General features: G+C 30.3%; 1 protein-coding gene across 1 annotated transcript in view; it reads right to left on the reverse strand.

Annotated features, from left to right (window-relative positions):
- The window catches only part of LOC147074832 (uncharacterized), a 59,127-nt gene extending 36,596 nt beyond the window's left edge, over nt 1–22,531 (reverse strand). The window contains exons 1-2 of the mRNA XM_085943003.1: nt 22,313–22,531; nt 14,432–14,570 (exon numbers count right to left, since the gene is read on the reverse strand). Coding sequence (XP_085799129.1) covers nt 14,432–14,570; nt 22,313–22,421 — 248 coding nt within the window. The 5' untranslated portion in view covers nt 22,422–22,531. The remainder of the gene's footprint in view (nt 1–14,431; nt 14,571–22,312) is intronic.
- Between the last annotated feature and the right edge of the window lie 2,650 nt (nt 22,532–25,181).

The following is a 25,181-nucleotide window of genomic DNA, read 5'->3' on the forward strand; positions in this document are numbered from 1 at the left end:
AATTCTAAAATCGTGTAAAGATGACTAAAAACGTTACCCATTTACTTTAAAAAGAAAACATGTCAATGAATATATTATTATTGTTACTAATAGATCAATAAACAGAACATAAAATGAACGTATGTTGGATTTATATGAAAAATAATATTTCGTTTGAATTTGAATTGTAGTTAATTATTTAATATTCAAACTCAAATTACTCAGGATCATGTTATTTGCAGTTATGAGCCTATAGATCTCAGTGTGCAAATTGTATATATAAATTACAAGAGAGAACTATTGGAATGTCGTCGTTATCATTTCATTGTGACATTTTCATATGTCTCCTTATTGGCTGACAAATTTTCCTTTTTAATGAAATATTAAAATCAGGTATCTATTTCATTTATTATCACATAATACGAGGGTGGGTCAATAAGTCCTTAGAAAAGCCGACAGGTGGCGCGACTAGTACTGTAAGCGGTGTGTTTTCATGCAGCGGCACTACCGATTCAGTATGCTGCGAAGTTTCAATCAGATTGGTCGGGTTGTTGTTTTTTATTTTCGTACATTTAAAAAAAAAATTTGCTTGTTTACAAAAATGGAGAAAATTGAGTTTAGAGCTGTTATTAAACATTTTAATATAAAAGGGTTAACAGGAAAGGAAATAAAAAATGAGTTGGATTTAGTTCACGGCATATCTGCTTCTTCACTTGCAACTATTTATAACTGGTTAAATGAATTTAAACGTGGTCGTACATCAACAAAGGATGAACCACGCTCAGGACGTCCTGTAGAGGTGACTACACCAGAAATGATCAATAAAATCCACGATATGGTGTTAAGTGACCGAAGATTAAAGTTGAGTGAGATAATTGAAGTTACAGGGATCTCAAAAGGTAGCGTCATTTCTATTTTACATGACAAATTGGGCATGAAAAATATTTCTGCAAGATGGGTGCCGCGTTTGCTCACAGTCGACAATAAACGCAATAGGGTGGTGGCCTCTAAAGCCCTGTTGTCGCTCATGCAACGCAATCCGGATGAATTTTTTCGTCGCTTTGTGACTGTAGATGAAACATGGATACACCACTATACTCCCGAGACGAAAGAACAGTCAAAGCAGTGGATTGCGAAAGGCGAACCATGTCCAAAGAAGGCGAAAACCGTAAAATCAGCTAGTAAGGTTATGGCTACTGTATTTTGGGATGCACGTGGAATTATTTTCGTTGACTATTTGGAAAAAGGAAAAACAATAACAGGGGATTATTATGCATCTTTATTGGACCAGCTAAAAAACAAAATTGAAGAAAAACGGCCTCATTTAAACAGGAAAAAAATCCTCTTTCATCAGGACAATGCCCGTGTTCACACATGTTTACGATCAATGGCTAAAATTGAAGAATTGAAGTTCGAATTGGTCGACCACCCACCGTATTCGCCAGATTTAGCCCCCAGTGACTTTTTCCTTTTCCCAAACTTAAAAAAAATGGCTAAGTGGACAACGTTTTTTTTCAAATGAAGAAGTCATCGATCGGACAAATGCTTATTTTGAGGACCTTCCGAAAACTTATTTTTCTGACGGTTTAAAAAAAATTGAGAAACGTCTAACCAAGTGTATTGAGCTCCAAGGAGATTATGTTGAGAAATAAAAAAAAATACAAAAATAAAAACTGTTTTAATGCTTTTTTCTAAGGAATTATTGACCCACCCTCGTAATATGTTCTCTTTTGTATTACTATTATTTGATGCTCTTATTTTAGAAAATATATTGTAAATAGGCATAGAATGCTTTAACAATTTAAATTCTTTATTTAAATAGAAGAAATAAGCTTTATCACTAGAATAATTCCCGTTTTTATTTAATTTACATTCTTCTTCTTCTCGTGTGGCGGCAAAGTGCAGAATACAATATAATATAAATACATACAGAAACAAAACCATATACAACAATATACACCCACGATGCCACAGTGAAAAAAAAATAACAGATAAACTCAGAGTTGGGAAAATCACATAAATGTGTTAAGGTGAATACTAGAATACTTCACCTACCAGAGGCAAATTCAAAAGGCGACACAAATCATCTATCAAGACATTGAATTATCCGTCCAATAATACTTTGTTAATAATAATAGATGCTTGTTGAAAATGAAATGTCCCTCTGATGCGGACAAAACCGGTCCAGATTTACTTATTGAAAGTAGAAAAAGTACCAAAATATTGCGTTTTATTAAATTAAATCAATAATAAAATGCATTTCCACCATGAATTGACAGTTAACACAATAAAAGAAAAAGTATTATTCGATGGTAATTCAATATATTTGTAGATTATTTGTGTCGCTTTTTGAATTTGTTGTAATAAATGCCTGTTTTGCAAAGATTATTCAATTGAAATTGTTCCTCAGTGGCGGACGAAACAAGTCCAGGTATATTTATTAAAAGTGGAATAAGTTCTAAAAAAAATGGTGCGTATACTTATGTACGCGCGTTAGAAGTTATACTTCTTTGGCGTAACAAAATAAAAACAAAACTGATGATAACCTAAATCCTACGACTAGCTCTTAATTATCTTGTTAAATTACACACTCAAGAAAAAGGGCCGCTTATTGGAGCACCGTTGGTTTATTTATATACACTTTAACTTATATTACTAAATTATATAATGGTTTCTCGTTGTTTTTGTACCAAATGTCACATTGACGTTTAATAGTTTGTTTACGTAAAGAATTGCAAATGGCCAACAATAATAAATTCGCTGCCTGGCAATGGAAAAATTCTAAACTATTATATTATACTGTATAATCGTCACGATTGCAGTATCATACTGTGGCGTAAAGGTAGTGCGTTCGGCTTATAACCGAACAATTGGTGGTTCGAATCCAATCGCGTGCGATTTTTCGTGTGAAAAATAAATTATGTGTTACATGTCACACGCCAAAAATACACTCTGATATGATTTCCCAAACGCCAAAATTAAACTAGTATCGGCTTACTCCGGGCCTCATTTTACCAAGACCGTGATAATCACTGGGTACTTATTTTTAATCATTTGTTTTTATAATAAAATCTAACTACTGGTGTTTGTATTGAAGTCAATAGGTATTTACTTTTTGCTTCAGCATGCACTGTACGTTTACCCAACGCAAAAACTTGATTAAGAATAATATGATTTAATATGAGATAGTAAAAAATACCACTGGACATTTCATTAGATTCCCTAAGATTATTATTTAACCAGTCTCGTGCCGCGCGAACAATGGCCCGAGATGACTATCAGCGCCAGTTTCTCCGCGAGATCGAGTTGCGCAAAAGATGCTCTGTGTGGCGTGTCGGGACCTTAACCTGTTTAATGCCAAAACGACGATGGATCACGCTTCCATGTTAAACGTCAAAAGTGTTAAAAGCATAATTGTATGCTATTAAGATTTATTATTTGTGTGGTACCTAATTAAATAATTAAATCACATATCTGATCATATTCAATTGGATTTTTTTTATCTAATTACCATATAGATTGCATACCAGAGACAATTCAGTGGCGAAAGGTGGAGGTAGGCTGTTAATATTCGACATAAATAGTGCATACTTAACTTTGCCATACAAGCGTATTTGTTTTCAACATGGTCGAGGTTGGGGTGTTTTCAAGTTATGTATTTTCAATATATGGAACGCTACATTTCCAAATTTTTTTGAATTATTCGTTGAATAAAGGAAACGATTTATTAAAAGAAGTATTTATTTTCATTGAACTAAGACTGCAATGTATAGATAGTATTTGTTATTTTTTTAGATTCAATTAAACCCTGCCTAATCCAAGCCATATTAAATTTAGTAATAGTCAAAAAATATTCGTTTATCTACAAAGGTTTGGTATAGGAATGACTTAATGAATTTAAAAAAAAACTAACCAACACTATCTGTGATCATATGTATTCTTAATTCGAAAACAAATAATTATTATGATTGAAAAAGTGTGCAGTATTTTTGACGAATCGCCCATATCATATCTAAACTATTATGGTTTGGTTTAGGCAGGGTTTAATTGAATTTTAAAAACTAACCAGCATTATCTGTAAATTGTATTCTTAGTTCAATGAAAACAAATAAGTATGCATGACAAAGTTGAGTGTGTACCATTTATCTCGAATCGTAACTGCATACCTCTAACACTCGCCACTGAGAGATACGAGTATCAAAAACGATCCAAGTTGGGAACGTAATGGCCAATGATTTGAGTTCCCCATAAACCATCCCTTAAACGTTAAAAATATTATGCGCAAAAATGGGGAATACAAAATGTGCTCTAATACTCGTATAAACAGGGAGGTAAAATGTTTTGTAACGAAGTCTGATGATGTTGAGAAGAGAGAGTTAAAACTGCCATAAGTTCTGTGACGTCATTTATACAATAAAAAATACGAGAAAAATATTTCAAATTTTGATATACACAGCGACACACATTTAATGTAAGCAAGCTTTCTCAGCATCGTTAGTGAAACATTTGTTATTATCATTTCGATAAAAATTATTTTCAAATGATGTAGGTACTATTTACATTATACAAGAAATGAAAATATAATTAATATTAAATTCTACAGGTTTTTTTAAAAAGGTTTGTCGATAGCTATTTCGGTTGTAACACCATTATCAAGAGTATTCATATAGGCCGTTTGCCTTTGCTTAAATACTATACGTGTATAGATAGAGACAGAATACATTTTCTTATTCGTTCCAGCAATATTATAAATTTTTACATTATTATTAATTGTAATATTATTAATACTTTGAAAACCCTAAGTGGGTTTTTTAAAATGGATATCGAAATTTTCAAAATTTATCAAAATTACAGTGTTCGATGGTTATTTATTGACATTATTAATCAATTAAAATATTATTAGTATAATTGTCTTAATCGTGTGTTTAGATTATATTTAATAGTGGCGACGAATACATTCATCAACATGTAGATCAACAATATACCCTAACGTTAAAGATTCAAATCGTTATTACAAGTCCATTGGTTATCACGGCATTATTTCAGACAAAATTTATCAAGAAATTAAACATAGCGTTAACGTAGCATTCAAAGCTAATAATAATCTAGGATTAAACTTAAAAAATAGTAAAGATAAAATCAACAAACTGGAGAAAAGCGGAGTATATAAAATAACATGTGGCACATGTAGTCTATGCTACATTGGTCAATCTGGCAGGTCAATAAAAACTCGTTTTGAAGAGCACCTCCGGTCTTTTAGGAATGGTAAAACAGATTCTCAGTTTGCTAAACATTTGATATCAAACTCGCATAGCATCAGTAACAATGAAACGCCACAATGTTTGCATATATGTAATAAAGGTCTAAAATTAAATTTACTTGAACAGTTGGAAATTAATCGCGAATTATTCAAAAGTAATCACATAATTAATGAAAATTTGGTAATGCATTCGTTGCCACTATTAAATATAATCTAAACACACGATTAAAACAATTATACTAATAATATTTTAATTGATTAATAATGTCAATAAATAACCATCGAACACTGTAATTTTGATAAATTTTGAAAATTTCGATATCCATTTTAAAAAACCCACTTAGGGTTTTCAAAGTATTAATAATATTACAATTAATAATAATGTAAAAATTCATAATATTGCTGGAACGAATAAGAAAATGTATTCTGTCTCTATCTATACACGTATGGTATTTAAGCAAAGGCAAACGGCCTATCTGAATAGTCTTGATAATGGTGTTACAACCGAAATAGCTATCGACAAACCTTTTTAAAAAAACCTGTAGAATTTAATATTAATTATATTTTCATTTCTTGTAAAATGGAATTCTACCAAGTAAATGCTAACTCAATTAATTAAACTATTTACATTCTTTCATTTATTTACTACCCTTTAAAATGTGCCACACTTTAGCAGTGCATGTCCTGCCAACACCTACGAGACGCCAGTGTGAGTAAGCTACCATTAATGGGGCCATATGTATGCATCCCTTAAGGGTAAGAGAAGACCTGGATTTAGCTACTGGATATTTGAGTAAACTAATGAAATGCTATTGGAAAATAGAGGTACTCTAGGATGTAGAAAGTTTTTGGAGGAGGCCAAGAGCTGTTGTAGAGCCGACGATGATAAAGATAATATGATAATTGGCAAATACTCGATATCTGTGTACGATTTTGACCCTCCTAATTTAATATTCGAGGCATTGGCTACTCAACTTTCGGTTTTGATTTTTCATGATATTTTCATTTGTTTTCTGATATATTTTTTCAAATATAATTCGAATCTCGGCCAATTGTAGCATTTTGAAAACCCTGTCGATCTAACCGGTCACGGAAAAAATGTGTACATAAGTTAAATTATTAATATCCATTGCTAACTAAAGATACGATTAAAAATTTATTCATTTCAAAAGCATTTCAAAAAAAATCTGTTATAGACATTAAATAATAATAAAAATAATTACAAGATAAAAAAAAAATTTATATACGACGTTTTTAAATTTTCTGTTGAATCACATAAACTTGACTTGACTAGCTTAAACGATCAAAAAAAAATGTACTTGATAGAAATAATACTGAAATGTCATTTTGACATTTATATTGTTTTATAGTATTAACATTTTAGTTGCTAGGACCCCAGACCCCTAGCAACCAATAATGGTGTCGAAATAACTTTTCATACAAAACAGAATTAACTGAAAATGAATTCAATTCTACTTAAAGATGGCTAAAAGTATTAAAAAAATGCATTGACATCGTGTTCTGATATATTCTAAAAGTTTTAAATATCTACCAAGTCGGGAAGTTAGTTAAAAATCGATTGCAAGATTTGTACCGGACAAATAAGAATACGATCTAAGAAAAATGTTGTAATAAGATAAATTTTCTACTATACTGACATACATTTTAAATACCAATTAATTATTATGATCAAATATTTTTTACGCAAAAATGTTGAAAACCTCCTTCTATAGAGATAGAGCCTAAATGTATGAAAATGAAGCGAAAAGGGGACCACTGGTCAACATATGAAATTAGCTACAAGTTACTTCGCATTGCTAGCTCATTTAACGAGAACTTCGCACTTCTACTATGCCATTGATTTGCCAAAATACAGGGCTAGTAAAAAGGCAATTCGTCACGATGGTTAGATAAACAACTAATAATACTTCACTTGGGCATTATTATATAATTAAAAAATCCTTACTGCGGTCGAGAAGTAGGTACTAATCAAAATGAACATTAAAAAAGAGCAGCCATTACATGTGTCAAAGAATCTGAATGCTAACTAAGCGGTGTTAATATTTTTGTAGAATTTGATAAATAATTTCAAATGTTATACTTAACAGAATATAAAGATGCTTCTATTTACAGTTCAAATTCTTTGATTTTACGAGAGTTTCAAATTGTGTTTTATGTCATGATTTAAGAATAAAACCTACATAAAATCTGGTTAAATTAGTTATGATTTTGACAGCTACGAAATAGTTACATCGAGATTTATTGTTAAAGTTTGTTTGTAACTTACATGTCAATATGCTCGAATTTTATCGGAAGTGGTGATAAAACATGGCTTCCTATTTATTGTTAGTCTTTAAAAAGGTGGATAAAAGGCTTGAGGAAATTAATTAAGTACATAAATTGTAAAGAATACCATTGGGAAACAACAACATTTATGAACTATTTTTTTTTTATTCAACTAAAAAGACACAAGATTTGAGAATGTAACATTCTATACATTGAATATACCTACATAATTTTGAAACATCTCATGAATATACACAATAGAAAAAATCATTTTATAGAAGAAAAAAGAATACGACACCCAATGGCGATTTTTTTCTACAAAATGATTTTTTCTAGTGTGTATATTCTGCCCTTCTAAGGAAGAAGGCAGTAACTGACTCTCACACACTTTCGAGATAAATGACATAATGTGTTTTTTCTCAAACTTGTGAATTAATAAAAAAAAACTGTGGTATTTTTTATTAGTAAGATGTTAAAATACAAACAAAGTAATAATAAACAAGCAGTAACTGCAATGAATAGGTTCAATTACTGCCTTTTTGCTAAAAAAATGTATTATTTTAGAAGATGTCTATCTTTTCACTAAGAATTTTAACGGTATTTTAGTGATAATACTGATTTTACAGTGAACAGAATATATAGCTTTCGAAATTACCTAACGGATGGCATTCATAACTCAATTTCACAAATTTTGCGAGTTAGTGCCTTCTTCCTTGGAAGGGCAGTATTACGTATGACATGTTTTTAAATTATGTATATTCAATATAATAGAATGTTACATTTTCAAATCTTGTGTCTTATTCGTTGAATAAAAAAAATAGTTTATTAAATTATTAGCAAGTCTACGTACGATATAAAAACTAAATAATGGAGTAATCTGTGATGTCAGTTAGTAATTAAGCAATTAATTGATACTTACCTTATTTTATTATACGATAGCCAGCATTATAACGCAATTCGATAAGCATTTCATGTAACAAATACTAGTTAAAATCGTCGTAATTTGATATGATGCCGATAGTTTTATTAGAAAAGCATACTGGCACGAATCTAGCAGATACAGGTTCACGTCCCGTCCCGTAAGGTATATATTTTTTATAAGTAATTACTGGCTTATACTTGTACGTCTTTGAAGGTATCAAAATAAATTATTTTTCTGATTGTCTCACACCTTTGTGCCGTATTTTTGTTTGAATGAAAGTTTACGACGCATTGTCTTGCGTATACAAGTACAACATAGGAAGCTATTCATTTTTCTCAATGAAAAGCGTACGAAAATAATATTATACAATAATAATTAAGGCTTACATTTCTTATAGTTAGATTTATTCTCATACCAAGGACTGGTAATCAATTCTATAGACCCAAAATTAAGAGTAATAATATGCATTGTTATAGTTACATGTTTAATTACTACCGCAGGATAAACCTTCGTGTTCATTCTCTTGTTAAAACAACATCTATAAACATAGACAATCGTGGTAATACATGCGGTTCGATTGTTAGCTTTAAAAACAATCGCCATTTTACCTTCGCGTCAAGAACAACTGTTGATAAAAACAATACCTACTTTACCATCCTGTCATGGATGCAGTACACTGGCTATGATCAAATTGATTGGATTTTTGCAGAGGCGTAGGAAACGTAGGAAATGTGGGGTATAAATAAATAACATTGCCCTCATGTATATTAAATTTCTGATAATAAAATATCAATTATATTACTTTTTGTTTTAAAATTCCTCCAAAGATTCAAACGAATAAAAGATGGCCAATTTTAAAGCTCTTATTTTTGACTTATCTATCTATCGCAATATAAGTAAATATTTACCATCCTACACATTTCTTGGTGGATCTGACATTTTTAATAGGTACCAAGTTTACAAAAACGCATTATGTACGGGGATAAATTTAGCAAGCAGCTAAAAATTTCTTGTAAACACACAAAATATTTCACAGTAAATTATTGCTTGAAAATCAACATTTTGACTTTTTCTATCACATACTTTTAATGTAACGTAGATATTTAGGTGACGATAGATTTTCATATATTTTTTTTACATATTAAATTTGTTGATTACGAAGCATTTTTTTCTCCAATTTGTGTTCTTGCGACAACAATAATAAAAAAAAATCAAATGTTTATTTTAAATTTCAGTTAATAACTGATCCACAGCACCATTAGCATTTTTGCTACCAAATAGGTTATTTTCATAAATATATCCTATTTTTGACAATGACAGTTGATTGGTTTAGTATCTTAAGAAATTGCAGCTGAAACAATTCTGGAATATGTTAAAATGTTTTTATATATTATGTATATATCTGCAAAATAGGGGGGTATGGAGACATGACAGGTGTTTAGTGTGTTAATCTATTCTCAAAAGAGATCTTTTCAAATATAATTGAGATTAATTTTAATTTGGAAGTAAATGACCCCATGAAAAATCTATAAACATTATATTTAATTGTACAATACAAGAGCATTCTGATTGAAACTAAAAAACGAAATTTAAATAGTAAACAAAGAACAGAATAATATACTACTGTCCTTTGCAATAACATACAATGTGTCAGTATTTTCAACTCTGACTAAAACAAAAACCAAATTAATATACAGTGAATTTAAATAAAATAGGTACATTATAAATCTGCCATAATAAAACACCAAGATTTTGTATGTTTTTTTTCAAAACTTCAAAAATTCAAATCCCAGATTACCAATCATAATTAAGATGTAATTTTATAATAACGAAAAAAGGAGTTTATTTTTTATTAAATACAATATATTTAGTATTCTAGATGTGCTGTTTTACCGTAACAATTCACGTCACCTGACGAAGGCTCAGAGCGACCGTATACTGAACTTCAAGAACAGATACTAAGAGCAACGAGAAGATAAGAATACAGACAAAGAGGCTGAAGGTCAAGAACGATGTTGCAAAATATAACTCGACCATACACTATGGATGCCTCAAGAGAGTTCTGATATAGGCTACCTGTTTTTCAAGCCAATCGGTGTATGCACAGGGTGTATGTGGAGAAGCCACGTGATTTTGGCATGACCTGGGAAGGTTAAAAAGCCTGAGGAGCAGTAGAATTCTTGAATTCTCTTCATAATGCTCCAACTTAAGAGTGGGCATGGATTAAGAAAATATGTATTATTGTTGTTAGTTCGCGAAACATTGCAAATGAATTTTGAAGGTAGTTCGATTTTCAAATCGTAACGATAGTACATGACTGTGGGTGTAGTATAAGTAACAACTCCATTATTAATTGTTTCTTCTATTGGCAGCAACAAAAATAAAATGGCGTCTTGTATTTTTATTTGCTTTGTTTAGACAACCTACATACGCATTTCTTGGTGATTTACATTATTTTTGGCTGGCCTTTGACTGCCTACATAAATTCAACGAGAGAATATCTTTCCACACGTGTTTATTGATAATTTTATATTCAATTTCTGCTTCAATAAGGCATTAGCTTATTTGGACTTACACATAAAATCATGTATACAATTAACTAATTGAATGTTTCTTAAATTAATATTGTAAAATTTCATAGTGGAAGTGTAAAATTATCTTCAAATGAATCTGCAATGCAAAATCACTTGTAGCTTACTCCAGTTGACCAGAGCTTTATTTTTGCTTAAAGCCGCGTTGACACGGTCCAAGTACGATCCAAGTAGACTTGGATAGGAATAATTAGTATGAAGATGTCTCATCCAAGTGACAGCTTCATACTATTTATTCCTATCCAAGTGACGGCTCCATACTATTTATTCCTATCCAAGTTAACTTGGATGAGTAGGACGCGGTCCAAGTAGCTTGGATAGGAATAATTAGTATGAAGATGTCACATACGAGTGCACTTGGATAGGAATAAATAGTATGAAGCTGTCACTTGGATGAGACATCTTCATACTAATTATTCCTATCCAAGTAGACTTGGATCGTACTTGGACCGTGACAACGCGGCTTTAATTTTACACATTTAGGCTCAATCTCAACAGGTATAGAATAAGATTTTTACAATATTTTTAACAATTGCTACAATCCTGTCTATGGTTCACGGTTAATAAACTCCATTATAAACAGTGAAAACTGCAATAGCATATTATGTGCATTGTATTATTTAGCTATTAGTACGCCTCTGGTTACATGCACTGCATCCAAACATCGGTAGCAAGTGTATGCGAGTGTTATAATGGAACTAAGAATTGATTTTATCTCATTTTTAATGGAGATTATGACGTATTATGTTATACAATAATAGTAGTAATTGCTAGGAATGTTATGTAACAATAGTGCTGCTGCGGCTTGTCCGATACAAGAGGTGAGAGCATTCAACAAATAATGCATTGTTATTAAAAATGTTTACTGTAAAATAGTAAGAATTGTCAGGATTGTAAGTAGGGGTACAGCAGCCCATTTGAAAAACAAAATACGTCCCCCTTAATTGTAAAAAGGTAAAAAAACCTTATAATACTTACAGGTTTTTTATTACATTTCAGTTTATTGGAAAAAAATAAAGCTTGTGCAATATTATAATAAATATTAACCATAACCCTCAAATTACCGGAAATTTATTTTTTACTTGCACTTGCCAATATTTTTAATTAATTGATTATTTTTATTTTTGTTGAATTATTGTTCAATTGTCTATTTAAAAAAATCTATTGTTTAATTAACCTTTATGATGGTCAAAGACGAAGGCTCTTTGAAAATTTAAGAAGAAGTCAAAACTATCAATAATTACAATTTAATCTTGAGATGTTTATAGCTCAGCCAAACATCAAAGCAATTTTGTTTATCCAAATGTTTCTGAGAGAATTTAGCCTGCAATTATAATTAATTTTAAAACCACATGGTTGAGGCTAACAGATAATCATGAAATCCATCGTGTTCCGGCTGATTACTTTTTATATAGTAGGTAGTTTAGATGGAGTCGTAGAATTTCATTGGGATGTATTTTTATTCAGTTTGACGTCGCCATGAGCAAAGTTTTATTTATTGTATATACAGATAATTGCAGCTAGACTAATATGTTTTGTTTGTTAAATGGAGCAAGATTCCATTTGATTGCAAAAATGACTACCGGCTTCAAACGATCCGGCATATATCATGGATTACTCCGGTATATTTAAAAAAAATAGTTGACAAGCATAAGATACGTAATATTTTTTCTATATGACCACACAAAAGCAAAGAATGGTGTTGACGAAAGTCAAGAAAATGCATTCTAAATATATTATATTTTGTCATAAAATAGCATACGTTATTTATAAAATTATAAAAGAAGAAGAATGCATAATTATTATTAATTAATATAAACGTTAAAAGTTACATAATATTAATGTCATGTATTAATTACCTATAAGTTTATTTTACCTACCTAAATATTTTTACATTATCTATGAATCATTCTAACAAGTCAAATGATTCGATATTTGAAAGTAAAAATAATATTACGACTGAAAAACAAATGAAATAGTGTAGTCCGCAAGTCAGTCAATGATGCACCCAGTAAAGTATTATTTTCAGGTAAAGGGTTTGATATTAATCAATGGAGTTTGAATCTTTTCAACCTATAATAATAGTTGAATGCCATTGTGGCATTATTAGAATTGAAAAAACTCCTTGAATGTTGTGAAGAGACGAAATATATTGATCGTAATAAGCGACATAATTGTATATTTTGACAACGCGGATTTACATGTTGAGAAAACCACCGATATGTATAATATAAAACACAAATTGGTATGTATATCTCTGATTACGTTTTTTTAAGGCTCTCAGGGCGAAATTAGTGTGTTATCCAAGTGATCTTTGCGTATTAGATTCTTTGTTTTTGTTTTTATAATCACTAATCGTATATAAAAGTGTACAAATGTACAACTAAGCAAGCATCAACTGAGACTTCATGGGTTAGTTTTTTTTATTTAATTCACAAGGTTTAAGAATTTAGTATTATTTATTTAATAATATAAAATATATGTTTTTTTTTATTAATAACAATGTCCCTGTTTTTTCGTAAAAGGTGGTTGATAGTAATTTTGAACGATCACCAATACCCAGGCTTTGAGAAAATAAATATATTGTGTTCTAACCAGGATCAAACCCAGAGCTCCCAGATATAAGGCAAGCGCCTTACGCACTGCACCGCAAGAGCCGCCTTATATATATGTTACGGAAAATTGTGTACATATAATTAAATGACACTATATTCGTAAATCTTGTGTATTATTTATTTGAAAAAATAATAGTTTAACCGTATATATTATGTAATATTTGCCTACATAATATAGGTAGGTTATAACTTTACGCGTAAGTTATATATTTGTGGTATTTTTTCAAATAATTAAAGTCCAAAACAGACAATTTTCATTAGAAGAGTTTTCACATTGAATTTCTCTCTTTAAAGCGATAAAAAACTACAACAGTAAAGTGTATAACTCTAATTTATCAAATACTATCATTTATTAGTTGAACGTTTTGGTTTGACTATACGAAATAATTCACAAAGCTTATTTAAACAATTAAAGTATCTATCACGAATAATTTATGTTTGCACTTTTCATAAATTGACCTAATAACAGAGACATGTAAGTGTACTTACCAGATATTATAATATTTTTCGTAAATCTACAGTCATGCGGATTTTTTGCTTAATTTCATTCGTAGACTATAAATTTTGTATACATGTACCATGTCAATGCAACGTGATCAATTTTGGGAATATATTTCAAATTGTAAATTTACCAAAATCAGCATGATGGTGACGTATTTGTGGTAGGCCCACGTATTGAGAATCGTCCCTTTGATGAACAAAAAATAATGTGAACCTTTTCGGTCACTGTGCATTGTTTGTTTTTTGATGCAACGTTGTAGAAAGATCAAAGCCTTACCTGTAGTTGAAGGTCTCGCAGTCGAATCTTCGTTCAGCTGCACATTCTCTCTGACAATCCTCGAGTCTTTCACAGGGGATCACCCTCAAGACTACTCGATCTACCACTCTTTTACCGGCGAGGACCCTTCTGTAGCAAGCTGCAAAGAAAAATGTAAGACTGATTATTTTTCTTTTAAACTTAAATTCAAATTATATAGCCATACACTGAAATAATTCATATTCAAATATTTTTATAAATAATATTAAATAATGCAGTATTAAGTACGACAAATTCATACATATAATACAAAACAACATAATTAAAACATTTTCTATAAATGGGTCTATATCATAAGAAGATTTAAAAAAAATGTAATTTGTATATTTTGTCCTACCAGCGTATCTATTCTATACACAAGACTGCTTTTGGTCGCTATCGGCAGCTATCAAGTATAGTTTTTCAATTTTTGTATTGAAGTAGTAGCACTTATTGTAACAACTACAATAAGTTAGTTGTAATTGTTACAATAAGTGCTACATTTAACAGCACCTCTCTTGGTTGTGTTAAATTTTTGGGCGAGATAGACAGTGTTGACTGTTTATACGGCTAACTTATTGTAATTGTTATAATAAGTGCTAATACTTCGATACAAAAAAATGAAAAATTACACTCGATAGCTGTCGATAGCAATCTTGTGTATAGAATAGATGCGCAAGAATTACTAAAGCTTAGTTAATGTTGTAGCAAATTATGTATTTACTTTGCAGAAGACGTGTTTACTAAATAATCATGTGGATATTAAAGAAAACCCTTTTTCTATTTATAAAGGAGTAGTTATTTACAAAAAAAATGAAACTGAAATTAAAACTAATGATTAAATGATCGCTGTAAGAAGGACGAACCTTCGTCCTTTTCGTTGAGAATCTTTAGTGAAGAAAAATCTTACTTACGTTACGCAGGATTAGAATTTTGACTTCCAAAATTTACAAAAATTAAAATGAAGATGAAATAGTAATGAATAAAAAAAAACCTTTTATCCTGATGTAGCATATACTGATAAAAACGTCTTTAATTAATGTTATAAGCCAGGGATGGCAAACCTTTTTACGTACACGTGCCAAAATTTCCCAAATATTATTTCTTGACTGTGACGTGCCAAGCAATTTTTCGAGTAGTTCGAGCAGGAAAAAAAATTAAAAAACCATTATAAGAATTCTGTCAAAAAGGTTTAAAATTGTAAGCAATTGAGTTTTTGAGTATTTTTACTATAATACCTACTTAATTTTGTTCTTTGAGCAGATGAGGCATCCTCTTGCTACAGTGGACTCAAGCATTGTAAAATGATTGTAAATCGATCAAAATCAGAGGTTCGTGACACTGTTTACCCCGCCGCCTGATGAGGTCAGTGCTATATTATTATTATGTGTGACACATAAAACCTAAGGACCCATCTATGCAATTTAAATTAATTATAATGCTTATTCTTCAAGAATATCGGTTTGTTGCCTGTTATTTTTTATACAATACGATCTGTCATTATTTTATGCATGAATTTCATCGTTTTCGTTTGCGCATTGATTGATAAATACTCATGTTATTGGTAAAAATATTATTAAAAACCAAAGAAAATACGCATTTCCTATAAGTTGTAAAACTTTTTGTGAAAAAATATCTTTTAAATTAAGTACCATAATTAAGTGTATCTATTTTTTTCTCTTTAACACAAAACATTCGCGTGCCATAGGTTCGCCATCCTTGTTATAAGCCATAAAAAAGCACGACATAGTTTTTGGCTTTTTAATGTATGAAAAAGTCAAAAACTATGAGTAGAACAGCGTGATATATAAAGGTGCATGTTGGGTATAACGCGGAAAGACCACAAAATTAACCAGTTAATAAGAAATGTATTTGTCAACAAGCCGAAAATGTCGCTAATTCTGTCGAAATTTGCTAAAAATCTGTCATAAAGTGGAACCAAAGGGTCACTAAACGAGCTAAACCGGCTGGATCAACGATTTTCTTTGACGTAGATAACGTTATCGATTCATCAGAAAATTCAGAAAGGGGTCTCGACACAGTTCAAACCAGTCGTGTATTCATTCAATTATTATAAAAAATGAGTATGTATAAGATATTACATTAATGGTATTATAACATAACCACTCAAACAGATACGTACTTGTACAAAATCCAAATAATATTAGGTATATTATCATTGTCATCTTTGATAGTAATTATTTTTTTACAGGACGTGATTATTGGAAACAGATACTTTGATATGTTTACTACGTGCTTTTGTAGTTGGCTTTTATGTTTTTTTTATCGTGGGAGGGCTTAAAATGGTTACATGTAAATTGTATTTAAACATTTCACCGTGGCACAGTTCGCCGTGAGTTTTCTTATCGGAAAAAGATGACCGTTACTATACGGTGTCCAATTTTATTAGATTCATTATGAACATTTATTCAATTTTCATAGCTGATTTCGGCGAAATTCACGAATCCAAGAATGAAAACCTAACTTATACTAACAAATAATCCAGAATATGGGCTATTTTCAAAAATTGTTTGCTGCTGGCTTCCTGTAAAGTGTAAACCGACAAAAACCGTGTTTTATTTAGACATGAATTTTATGTCAGTCATATACGACCCAAATAGGTTGGACGGTCTCTATTACACGGCTATATATTTCCGATACAAGATTTCACGGTGAAATGTGATACGGCGAAGTGCATACGTACAATTTTCTGGATACGGTTGCACATGCATACGTGAGCGTTGGTAGTCCACCTTGGTTGAACACTATACGCTTTTAAAGATAGTATTCAACCGCGCAAATACACATAGAAATGCAAATGATCACAACATTTTATTAGTCAGAGTGTGCATAACTATATAGACTTTTTTTGACCATGTCCGATCCTAAGAAGATCATGACGTCGGTGTTTTGCAAAAAGGGCGAATCAACCGTTTTGGAAAAAATGAGATTTTGATGAAAAAACTATGTGTACCTTAGCTTAACGTAGGCGAAGTGCATACGTACAAGTTTCTGGACACGGCTTAAAATACCCTAAACCCGCCACTGGTTTACGCAGGTTGTCAAATAACTCGCTTGAATTTACAGACGATTTGAATTATTTTTTTCTCACCGTCACACAGAAATGCCAATGCTCAATACCGAAACACAACTGTAAAAACATAATTAATACGCCGGCCTTACGGTATCATTTGTATAAAATATATTTTAACAAACGTAGTTTCCCAAGGTTATTGCTACAAGCATCCTCAATTTGAATGAAAATTGCCCAAATTACGACGATTTCGCAATGATCCTGCTTGAGCACGAAACCATTTTGTTGCACACACGTCGAGAATTATAATGATTAACATTTTGACTGTGATTTTTACAAAACAGGCGCGAATTCTTTTCCTCACCGCTAGATTTAACGTCGTTTACCGAAATTGTACGGTACAAACCGATTTAATTTGTTGATAATTGTGGTTATACTAACCGTTAACATGGTGTATTAAATTTAAAACTATAATAGATATAACATTGAATACTAACACGGTATAATAAATACAGTACATATATGATTTCTTTTATTCAATGAATAGTTCACAAGATTTGAGATGGCGACATTCGATATAATATTAAAAAAAAAATACTTTATTAGCAAGTGCAGATACGTTATAATTTAAATTTGGAGTGATCTTGGCGTCGGTTAGTAGTTATGACACTTGATAATTATTGATTCCTTGATTTAAAACACAAAAACCGATAGCCAACATTAACGTAAGCTTTTCATATTACTCTATAACTCATACAACTACTATTTAACTCGTTGTAATTATGCAGGAAGCCCGTAGCTTAATTGGTAACAAAACAACATTCGTACAAATCCAATGGTTACAGGTTCACATTCAATTAGGCGTCGTAGGTATCTAGTAGGTACATTATATTTTCTGAGGTGTTTTCAAATTATGTATATTCAAATACAGTATGTATGTATAGCTAAAACTATTTTTAAATCGATGGCGAATACGGTTTTCACATAAATCACAATGTTCGATCTTAAAATGATCATAATATTGGCCTCTACCCGGTGCACTCAATAGCGAGTTACGATGGTAGTGCTAGTAATCGATTGTCTTCCAGTGTAATGCGGTAATATATTAGTAAAAATTTTCAATTGAATATTTCGTTCAAATTAATTACCAAAATATTACCGTTTTACAAAGATTTCTACAAAAATTGAAGGAAATGGCCCCTCCGAACCATACCCGTCACGTACCACACTCGGTCGTAATCAGACGTGTCACGGGACACTATATTTGGTGTGAAGCACCAGTACTGTTTATGACTGCAAATGTCTCAGGACCAGTTACCCAAGACTGAGGTCACAACGGAATCAATAATAAGCTTGTACTAAGATCAAAATTTGCACCTTTGTGCCTCAGCCTCAATACAGTCAGCCTTGACCTCCACGGAGTGGAGGTTGTATAAATCTATTTTTATTTTTTACATTAAAAATGATTATTTGAACATATTAACAATGAGTATTCATTTGTATTATTTGTTGTTTAGTTACTATAAACATACCACATTAGCGTGAAGTGGCGCTGAGAGCAAAAATTATGCAACGTGCTTGATGTTAATGCAGTCGAGAATAGCAACTGTAATATTAATCACATTTACTATGCTTAATTGCTGCGCACTGGAAAAAATCACATCTACGCATGTTCAAGGTAAAATTTATATAATCGCTTTAATTGAAGTGAACCTAACCTCGCCTAACCCAATCTACCGTAAGTAACCTAATATTAAGCAATAACAAAGTCAAAGTGAAAGTCACAAATATACCTTCTTGGTTTGAGAATGTAACATACTTTAAGATACATAATCTGAAAACACCTCAGATAAATATATTATAACCACTAGATTTTTTTAATTTAATTTAATTTAGTCGTAATTAGGTAGGACGCACACGGCCCAATTGGGAAAGCACATTCCCGTGAATCCAGTGTATGCGTGATGAGTCCCGCTGGGCATCGTATATATTTTTCTAGTGGTTATATATTTCTCCGAAGTGTTTTCAAACTATGTATGTTCAATAAAAGAATGTTACATTCTTAATTCTTGTGAATTATTCGTTGAATAAAAAAAATAGTAACATTTTGGATATACCTCAGACATATTATATTATGCAAGTACTAGAATCCAGTACTTAATTCGCGCCAGTGTGCTTTACCAATTGAGTCATGTACATCCTATTTAATTACGATGAAATTCAATTATGTTTTTTTTAAATAGATCGCTATCGGTTAAAGTACATTTGCGCGAATCCAGTGCATGCGGGTTCGAGTCTTGCTAGGTGTCGTATTTTTTTTCAATAGGATTTTTTAGTATTTTTTTTTAAATTATATGTATACCTATAATATGTTTATATATGATAACTATTCAAATATATGTTGGATAATACGTAGGAATGGTTCATTTTAATGTACAAAATAATAATTACAATATTGGACGTACGTAAGTGCCTACATAGATTTGAAACGTGTAAATATTATGATATAATATAATATTGTTAGACTCAACAATGGTCGTGCAAAAAAATTTCAACTGTATTGACATAATCTGAGTCCATTTTCAGAACTCGGCTTCATTACATTATATTATTATAATAGCGTACATCCATTCCATTATTTGAACATTCTCTATGATCGTAACTGTCTTCTCGGTTGGACTAAATTCATGTCATTTTTTTAAATGTGTGTTTGGACACTATAAAATATTATCTACCAACCATCACACATTGTCTTTCTCGAACGTATACTAAAGTACAAAAAAATACGTGAGATATCTGCATATATTTTTTGTGCAATAACGTCTGATGAGGAAACATCCAATACTTAAATTGACATTAACTTAAGTGTGCATAATGAATTTACTACAATACTAGAATAAAGAAGAAAAATGCAAAATGCAAAAGGAGAGTAAAAGAAATAAAGTAGTAGAAATAAAGTGGCTCGGTTAAGAGATCTTTAAGGTCACCGTTTAAGACCCATACAAAGAAATACAATTTGTTGGGCAAATAGCTCTTACTCTTAAAAACAAATCTATCAATATAAAGCATACATAATTTTGAATCTATCAATATAAATTCACACATTACGGTCAAAATTGGACGTATTTATGCAAGCAAGACCCAACCCACAAAAGTGTGTAATTCGTAGAAAAATCATTATTCGACTCTAGATTGATTTAAAATGATGTGTATTTTTTTTATTTTATTAAAGTATCCCATCAGATATTTAAATTAAATAATCACATATCATATTTTTCTAAATCAATTGTCTCTCAAATATTGAGTTTTCTCAGAATACTATACGTGTGGGTTGGATCTTGTTTGCCATTTACGTCCAATTAATACCCCAGTGTAGAAACAATGTCAAATATCATTTTAACTTGATCTGGGTTTCATTGAGAACAATAAATCATTTATTTATACAAATGTCACATCGTGTTAGGATCGCATACATTTACCGAATGTTACTGTCTCTGACTAATGCCTGATTCAGATTATGTTAGTATCTTTGTCAAGTGGCGATTAATTTGGTAACTAAACCGTTACTCTACTAAACTTTAGTGAATCCATTTCGTTTCATTTTTTTGGTAGAACAACGTCTGTCACCACCCCTCACTAAACAACAGTTAACCCGCGAAACAATTCTGAACACGTTATAAGTCGAGTTCATTACTATTACCAAGATTTTATTTTTGCAGGAATTACACTCCTTAAAAAAAGCTATTAGTAGATACATTGAATTTATAACCACGTTTTTGTTATCAGTAAACTAAAACATATCTTCGTCATTCTTAATGTTGAAAAGTATTCTTTGGGATCTTCTCATTCTAATTACTTGAGAAGAACATAGCTCTTTTATATATACATGATTATTATTACATAGTCTTTCCATTTCTTGTAATAAACCCATTATATCTTATTAATTGATATATTTTTACTTTACCCTGTACTCTGTTGATATTGATATATAGTCAGTAATGTTCTGTGTTCTGACACTTTTCAGTGAAGTACTAAATTAATGATAAGTAAATCATTCGCCACTTGACTAAATAGTAGCATAATCTGATGCTTAAATGCCTCAGTATAATATGACACAAGACCATAGCCCCTATATCCTGAAGCAAGGCTAAGATCTTTGGTGCCCCCCCTACCTATCGCTAAGTTTAAAAGCAATGTGATGCTCTACAGAAGCGTTTCTCAAATGATATTCGAGGTAAAATTACTGGTATTCTTTTTAGCGATTTTTTGTATATTTTGTATACTTATATCCACTTAAATTATGGCGTTGTCGAGTATTGATATATAATAATCAAAAAATTGCATCACATAACAATATGTTTTTAAATGATTATAGTCTTGAAAGAAAATAGCATCGCGACTTTTTTTACTATTAGAGCAAATTTGTGATGTGTGTTTATCTCACTTATCTGATCAACCCGCCACACTATCCCCCCTGAACCCGGGCCCCCAGCCTATGGAACCATGCACAAGACACATCTTCTACTTTCCCATATTATACAATGTAAAAGAATAAACTATCACTTCACTAAGTATTATTTAACAAAATCAAGTATAGCAGTGAATACTATATTGTATATTTCTCTTTTCTCTCTTAAGAAAAATGTTTAAAAAGATAATTATCGGACCCATTGTGTCATTACTCAGTAATACACATATATTGAAAAAAAATACCATTTATTTTTTACCACGTAGGAATCTAACATGCACCAAAGCCATCAGATACAACGAGGAAATTCACTAGTAAATAAATAAATTCCTGAAATAAACTTAACAAATCAATTATTTACCTTTTGCATCTTCGACAATTATCACAGATGGATCCACCTTGAGTATCAAAATATTCGATACCAAAATCACTATCTGGACCACGGAGAGTCGATAAGGTACCTTATACATTTTGTCCCTATTTTAAATTACACATATTATTATTAATTGTTATCACTATAAACTTCTTATTTTTCTTTTACAGTTTTTGGTTGACATTACAACAACAGTCTCTGTCCTAATTAATTGTTTCTCATGTTATGTTAGTATTTCACTGCGAATTTAACGACATTAAAAATAATTATTTTGGCAAGACTTCTGTAATTAACTTCTTGGTCAATACTGTCGTATAGGAAACCAAAGAATAAAATGGTTCATTTTGATGATATCATTGTAATATAATTTATAAATTGTGTTGATTTTAACGATAAAAGTATCTCAGCTTACATACAATTATTATACTTAGACTAATTAACAAGATTTCATAGTTCTTGATTTTATCTTTCAATTAATATATTATGTTCTATGTTAGTAAGTTGAATAGATTATTATAAGTAATTGTGATACTATCCTCTTAAAAAACATAACCCTAATTCTATATTAAATGATTAAATGACGAGCTTTAGACATAATCTTGATCTTATTTCAGTAAACAGTGTTAGACTACGTTATAATTAAGCTGTTTTTATTAATATAAATAAAAAATAATCAATAAAACGAAATTTACATAATTTTACAACGTTTTTATTATCTCGTATTCTTGTTTGTCCGGTGGTTGTTTGTCCAGTGCAAATCTTGCAATCGATTTTGAATTGACTTCTCGACTGGCTAGACATTCGAAACTTTTAGAATATATGAGAACACGATGCCAATGCATTTTTTTAATACTTTCAGCCATCTTTAAGTAGAATTGAATTCATTTTCAGTTAATTCTGTTTTTTATGGTTATTTCGACACCATTATTGGTTGCTAGGGGTCTGGGGTCCTAGCAACTAAATTATTAATATATACGTGCGTTACTATAGAAATCAATATGAATGTCAAAATGACATTTCAGTAGTATTTCTATCAAATACATTTTTTTTTGATCTTTTAAGCTAGTCAAGTCAAGTTTATATGATTAAACAGAAAATTTTAAAACGTTGTATATAAAAAGTTCTTTTTATCTTGTAATTATTATAGTAATCAGCACAAATTAAGTGGATTATAATATAAGTAAGTAGCTCGCGACATTGAAAACAATATAGATTACCTTAGTAGATAAATAATTTTTAATTTTTGGGCATAACATTTGTACAATTACGTAACGTAGAGATATTAAAGTTATTTAATTGTACTATTTAAAAATTTCGCAATATAAAATTTTTGTTAATATTTTTATTTAGTAAGTACAATAATATATAGAAGATATAAAAATATCATTACGAAAATGATATATTTTCTACAAAGTTTCTAATTTACAGGATCTACATTTATTAATTATCAGGATCGGTTTCGATCACTTAAAAGACTATTGACAACATATATCTATGAAAATTGGGTTTCTAATCAAGAAAGCTTTAGTATTTTTGATATGCAGTATTACAAAGAACTTTTCGAATAGTACTTCATAGTAACTGATTTTTCAACAATAAAGTTATTCATGTTTTGAAGGCTGTGTAAGTATACTTAGCAGACCTTTCCATAAGATAGTTTTAAAAATCATAACTGCATTTAGTTCATGATAAATGATTGATAACTAGATAATTTATGCAATGTCGTTGAAACAATTGTTATGTAAAAATAGTAAAAGAGACAATATAACACTCTATTCTTGATATAAGAGTTTGAATGTATATTTGGGAATATAAAGCTTGACCTCCATCTATTATCTGCTTTATATAGTATAATTGATAAAAAAATCCATTCGTAAATAGTTACTCGACTGTTTATACCAGCTAACTGCACTTTTGACCAAAAATTACATTTTGTTATAAAGCATGTTTTCTATGCTTACAGAAAATTTCAAATTCCTAAACCTATAAATAAATGCGTTATTGTTCTTCACACAAAACACCCAACTACAGGTCCTAAATTTACAATATCATAAATGGAACAACTCCTTTCTTTATATAAATTTTCTTTATATATATATATAAAAGGGAAGCTAAAATAGTAAATTAATTCATAGGCCAGTTTATTTGTCAAAAAAATATTTATTTCGATAAGTATTTTTTAACTTTCAGTGTATTGCAAATTTACAAAAAGAAAACTATCCAGTTACTAAAAATTCATACTAGACATATATTTCGGTTTTTTTTTATAATTAGTACTGTATCTAAAAACAACAGTGAAATAATGACATTTCATAATATTATAGTCATAGAAATTTCTCATGGCTAAATCTATGGCTATTTTTGACATTACAAAGTTACCCTGAATTTATAAATTAATAATATATTTACAGTTGATTATGTAACTCCGTTATTTGTTTAAAAAACTTCCAAAATAGTAATATTATGTATTTAAATTATATAAATAATGAATTCTGATATTATTCTATATTTTTTATTTTTCACATAACATTCTAACAAAGTTTTTTTAATTCATAAAAACAATTTGTTGACTTCGCGTTACGGATTGCTACTGAAATTTGTTTATGATTTTATTAAAAACAATTCTAATAATTGTTTTTTTTTTTATTAAATAAGTATATTATTAAAAAACACTTTTTAGTAAGTAGGTATTTTAAATCGATATTCCGTTATATTTTGTTTAAAAAAGTAATAAAAATTTCACAGTTATATTTAGTCAGTCAATACTTTAACAGAACGTATGTATATTTTTCACTACAGTCGTTTTAAATTAAATGCATTCTCACACATCATCACTAAAACAAAAATCACAATTCGT

The sequence above is a fragment of the Rhyacophila brunnea genome, unplaced genomic scaffold, assembly GCF_057557595.1.
Source record: "Rhyacophila brunnea isolate RB1 unplaced genomic scaffold, BYU_Rbru_1.0 scaffold_15, whole genome shotgun sequence".
In the NCBI taxonomy this organism is placed as follows: domain Eukaryota; kingdom Metazoa; phylum Arthropoda; class Insecta; order Trichoptera; family Rhyacophilidae; genus Rhyacophila; species Rhyacophila brunnea.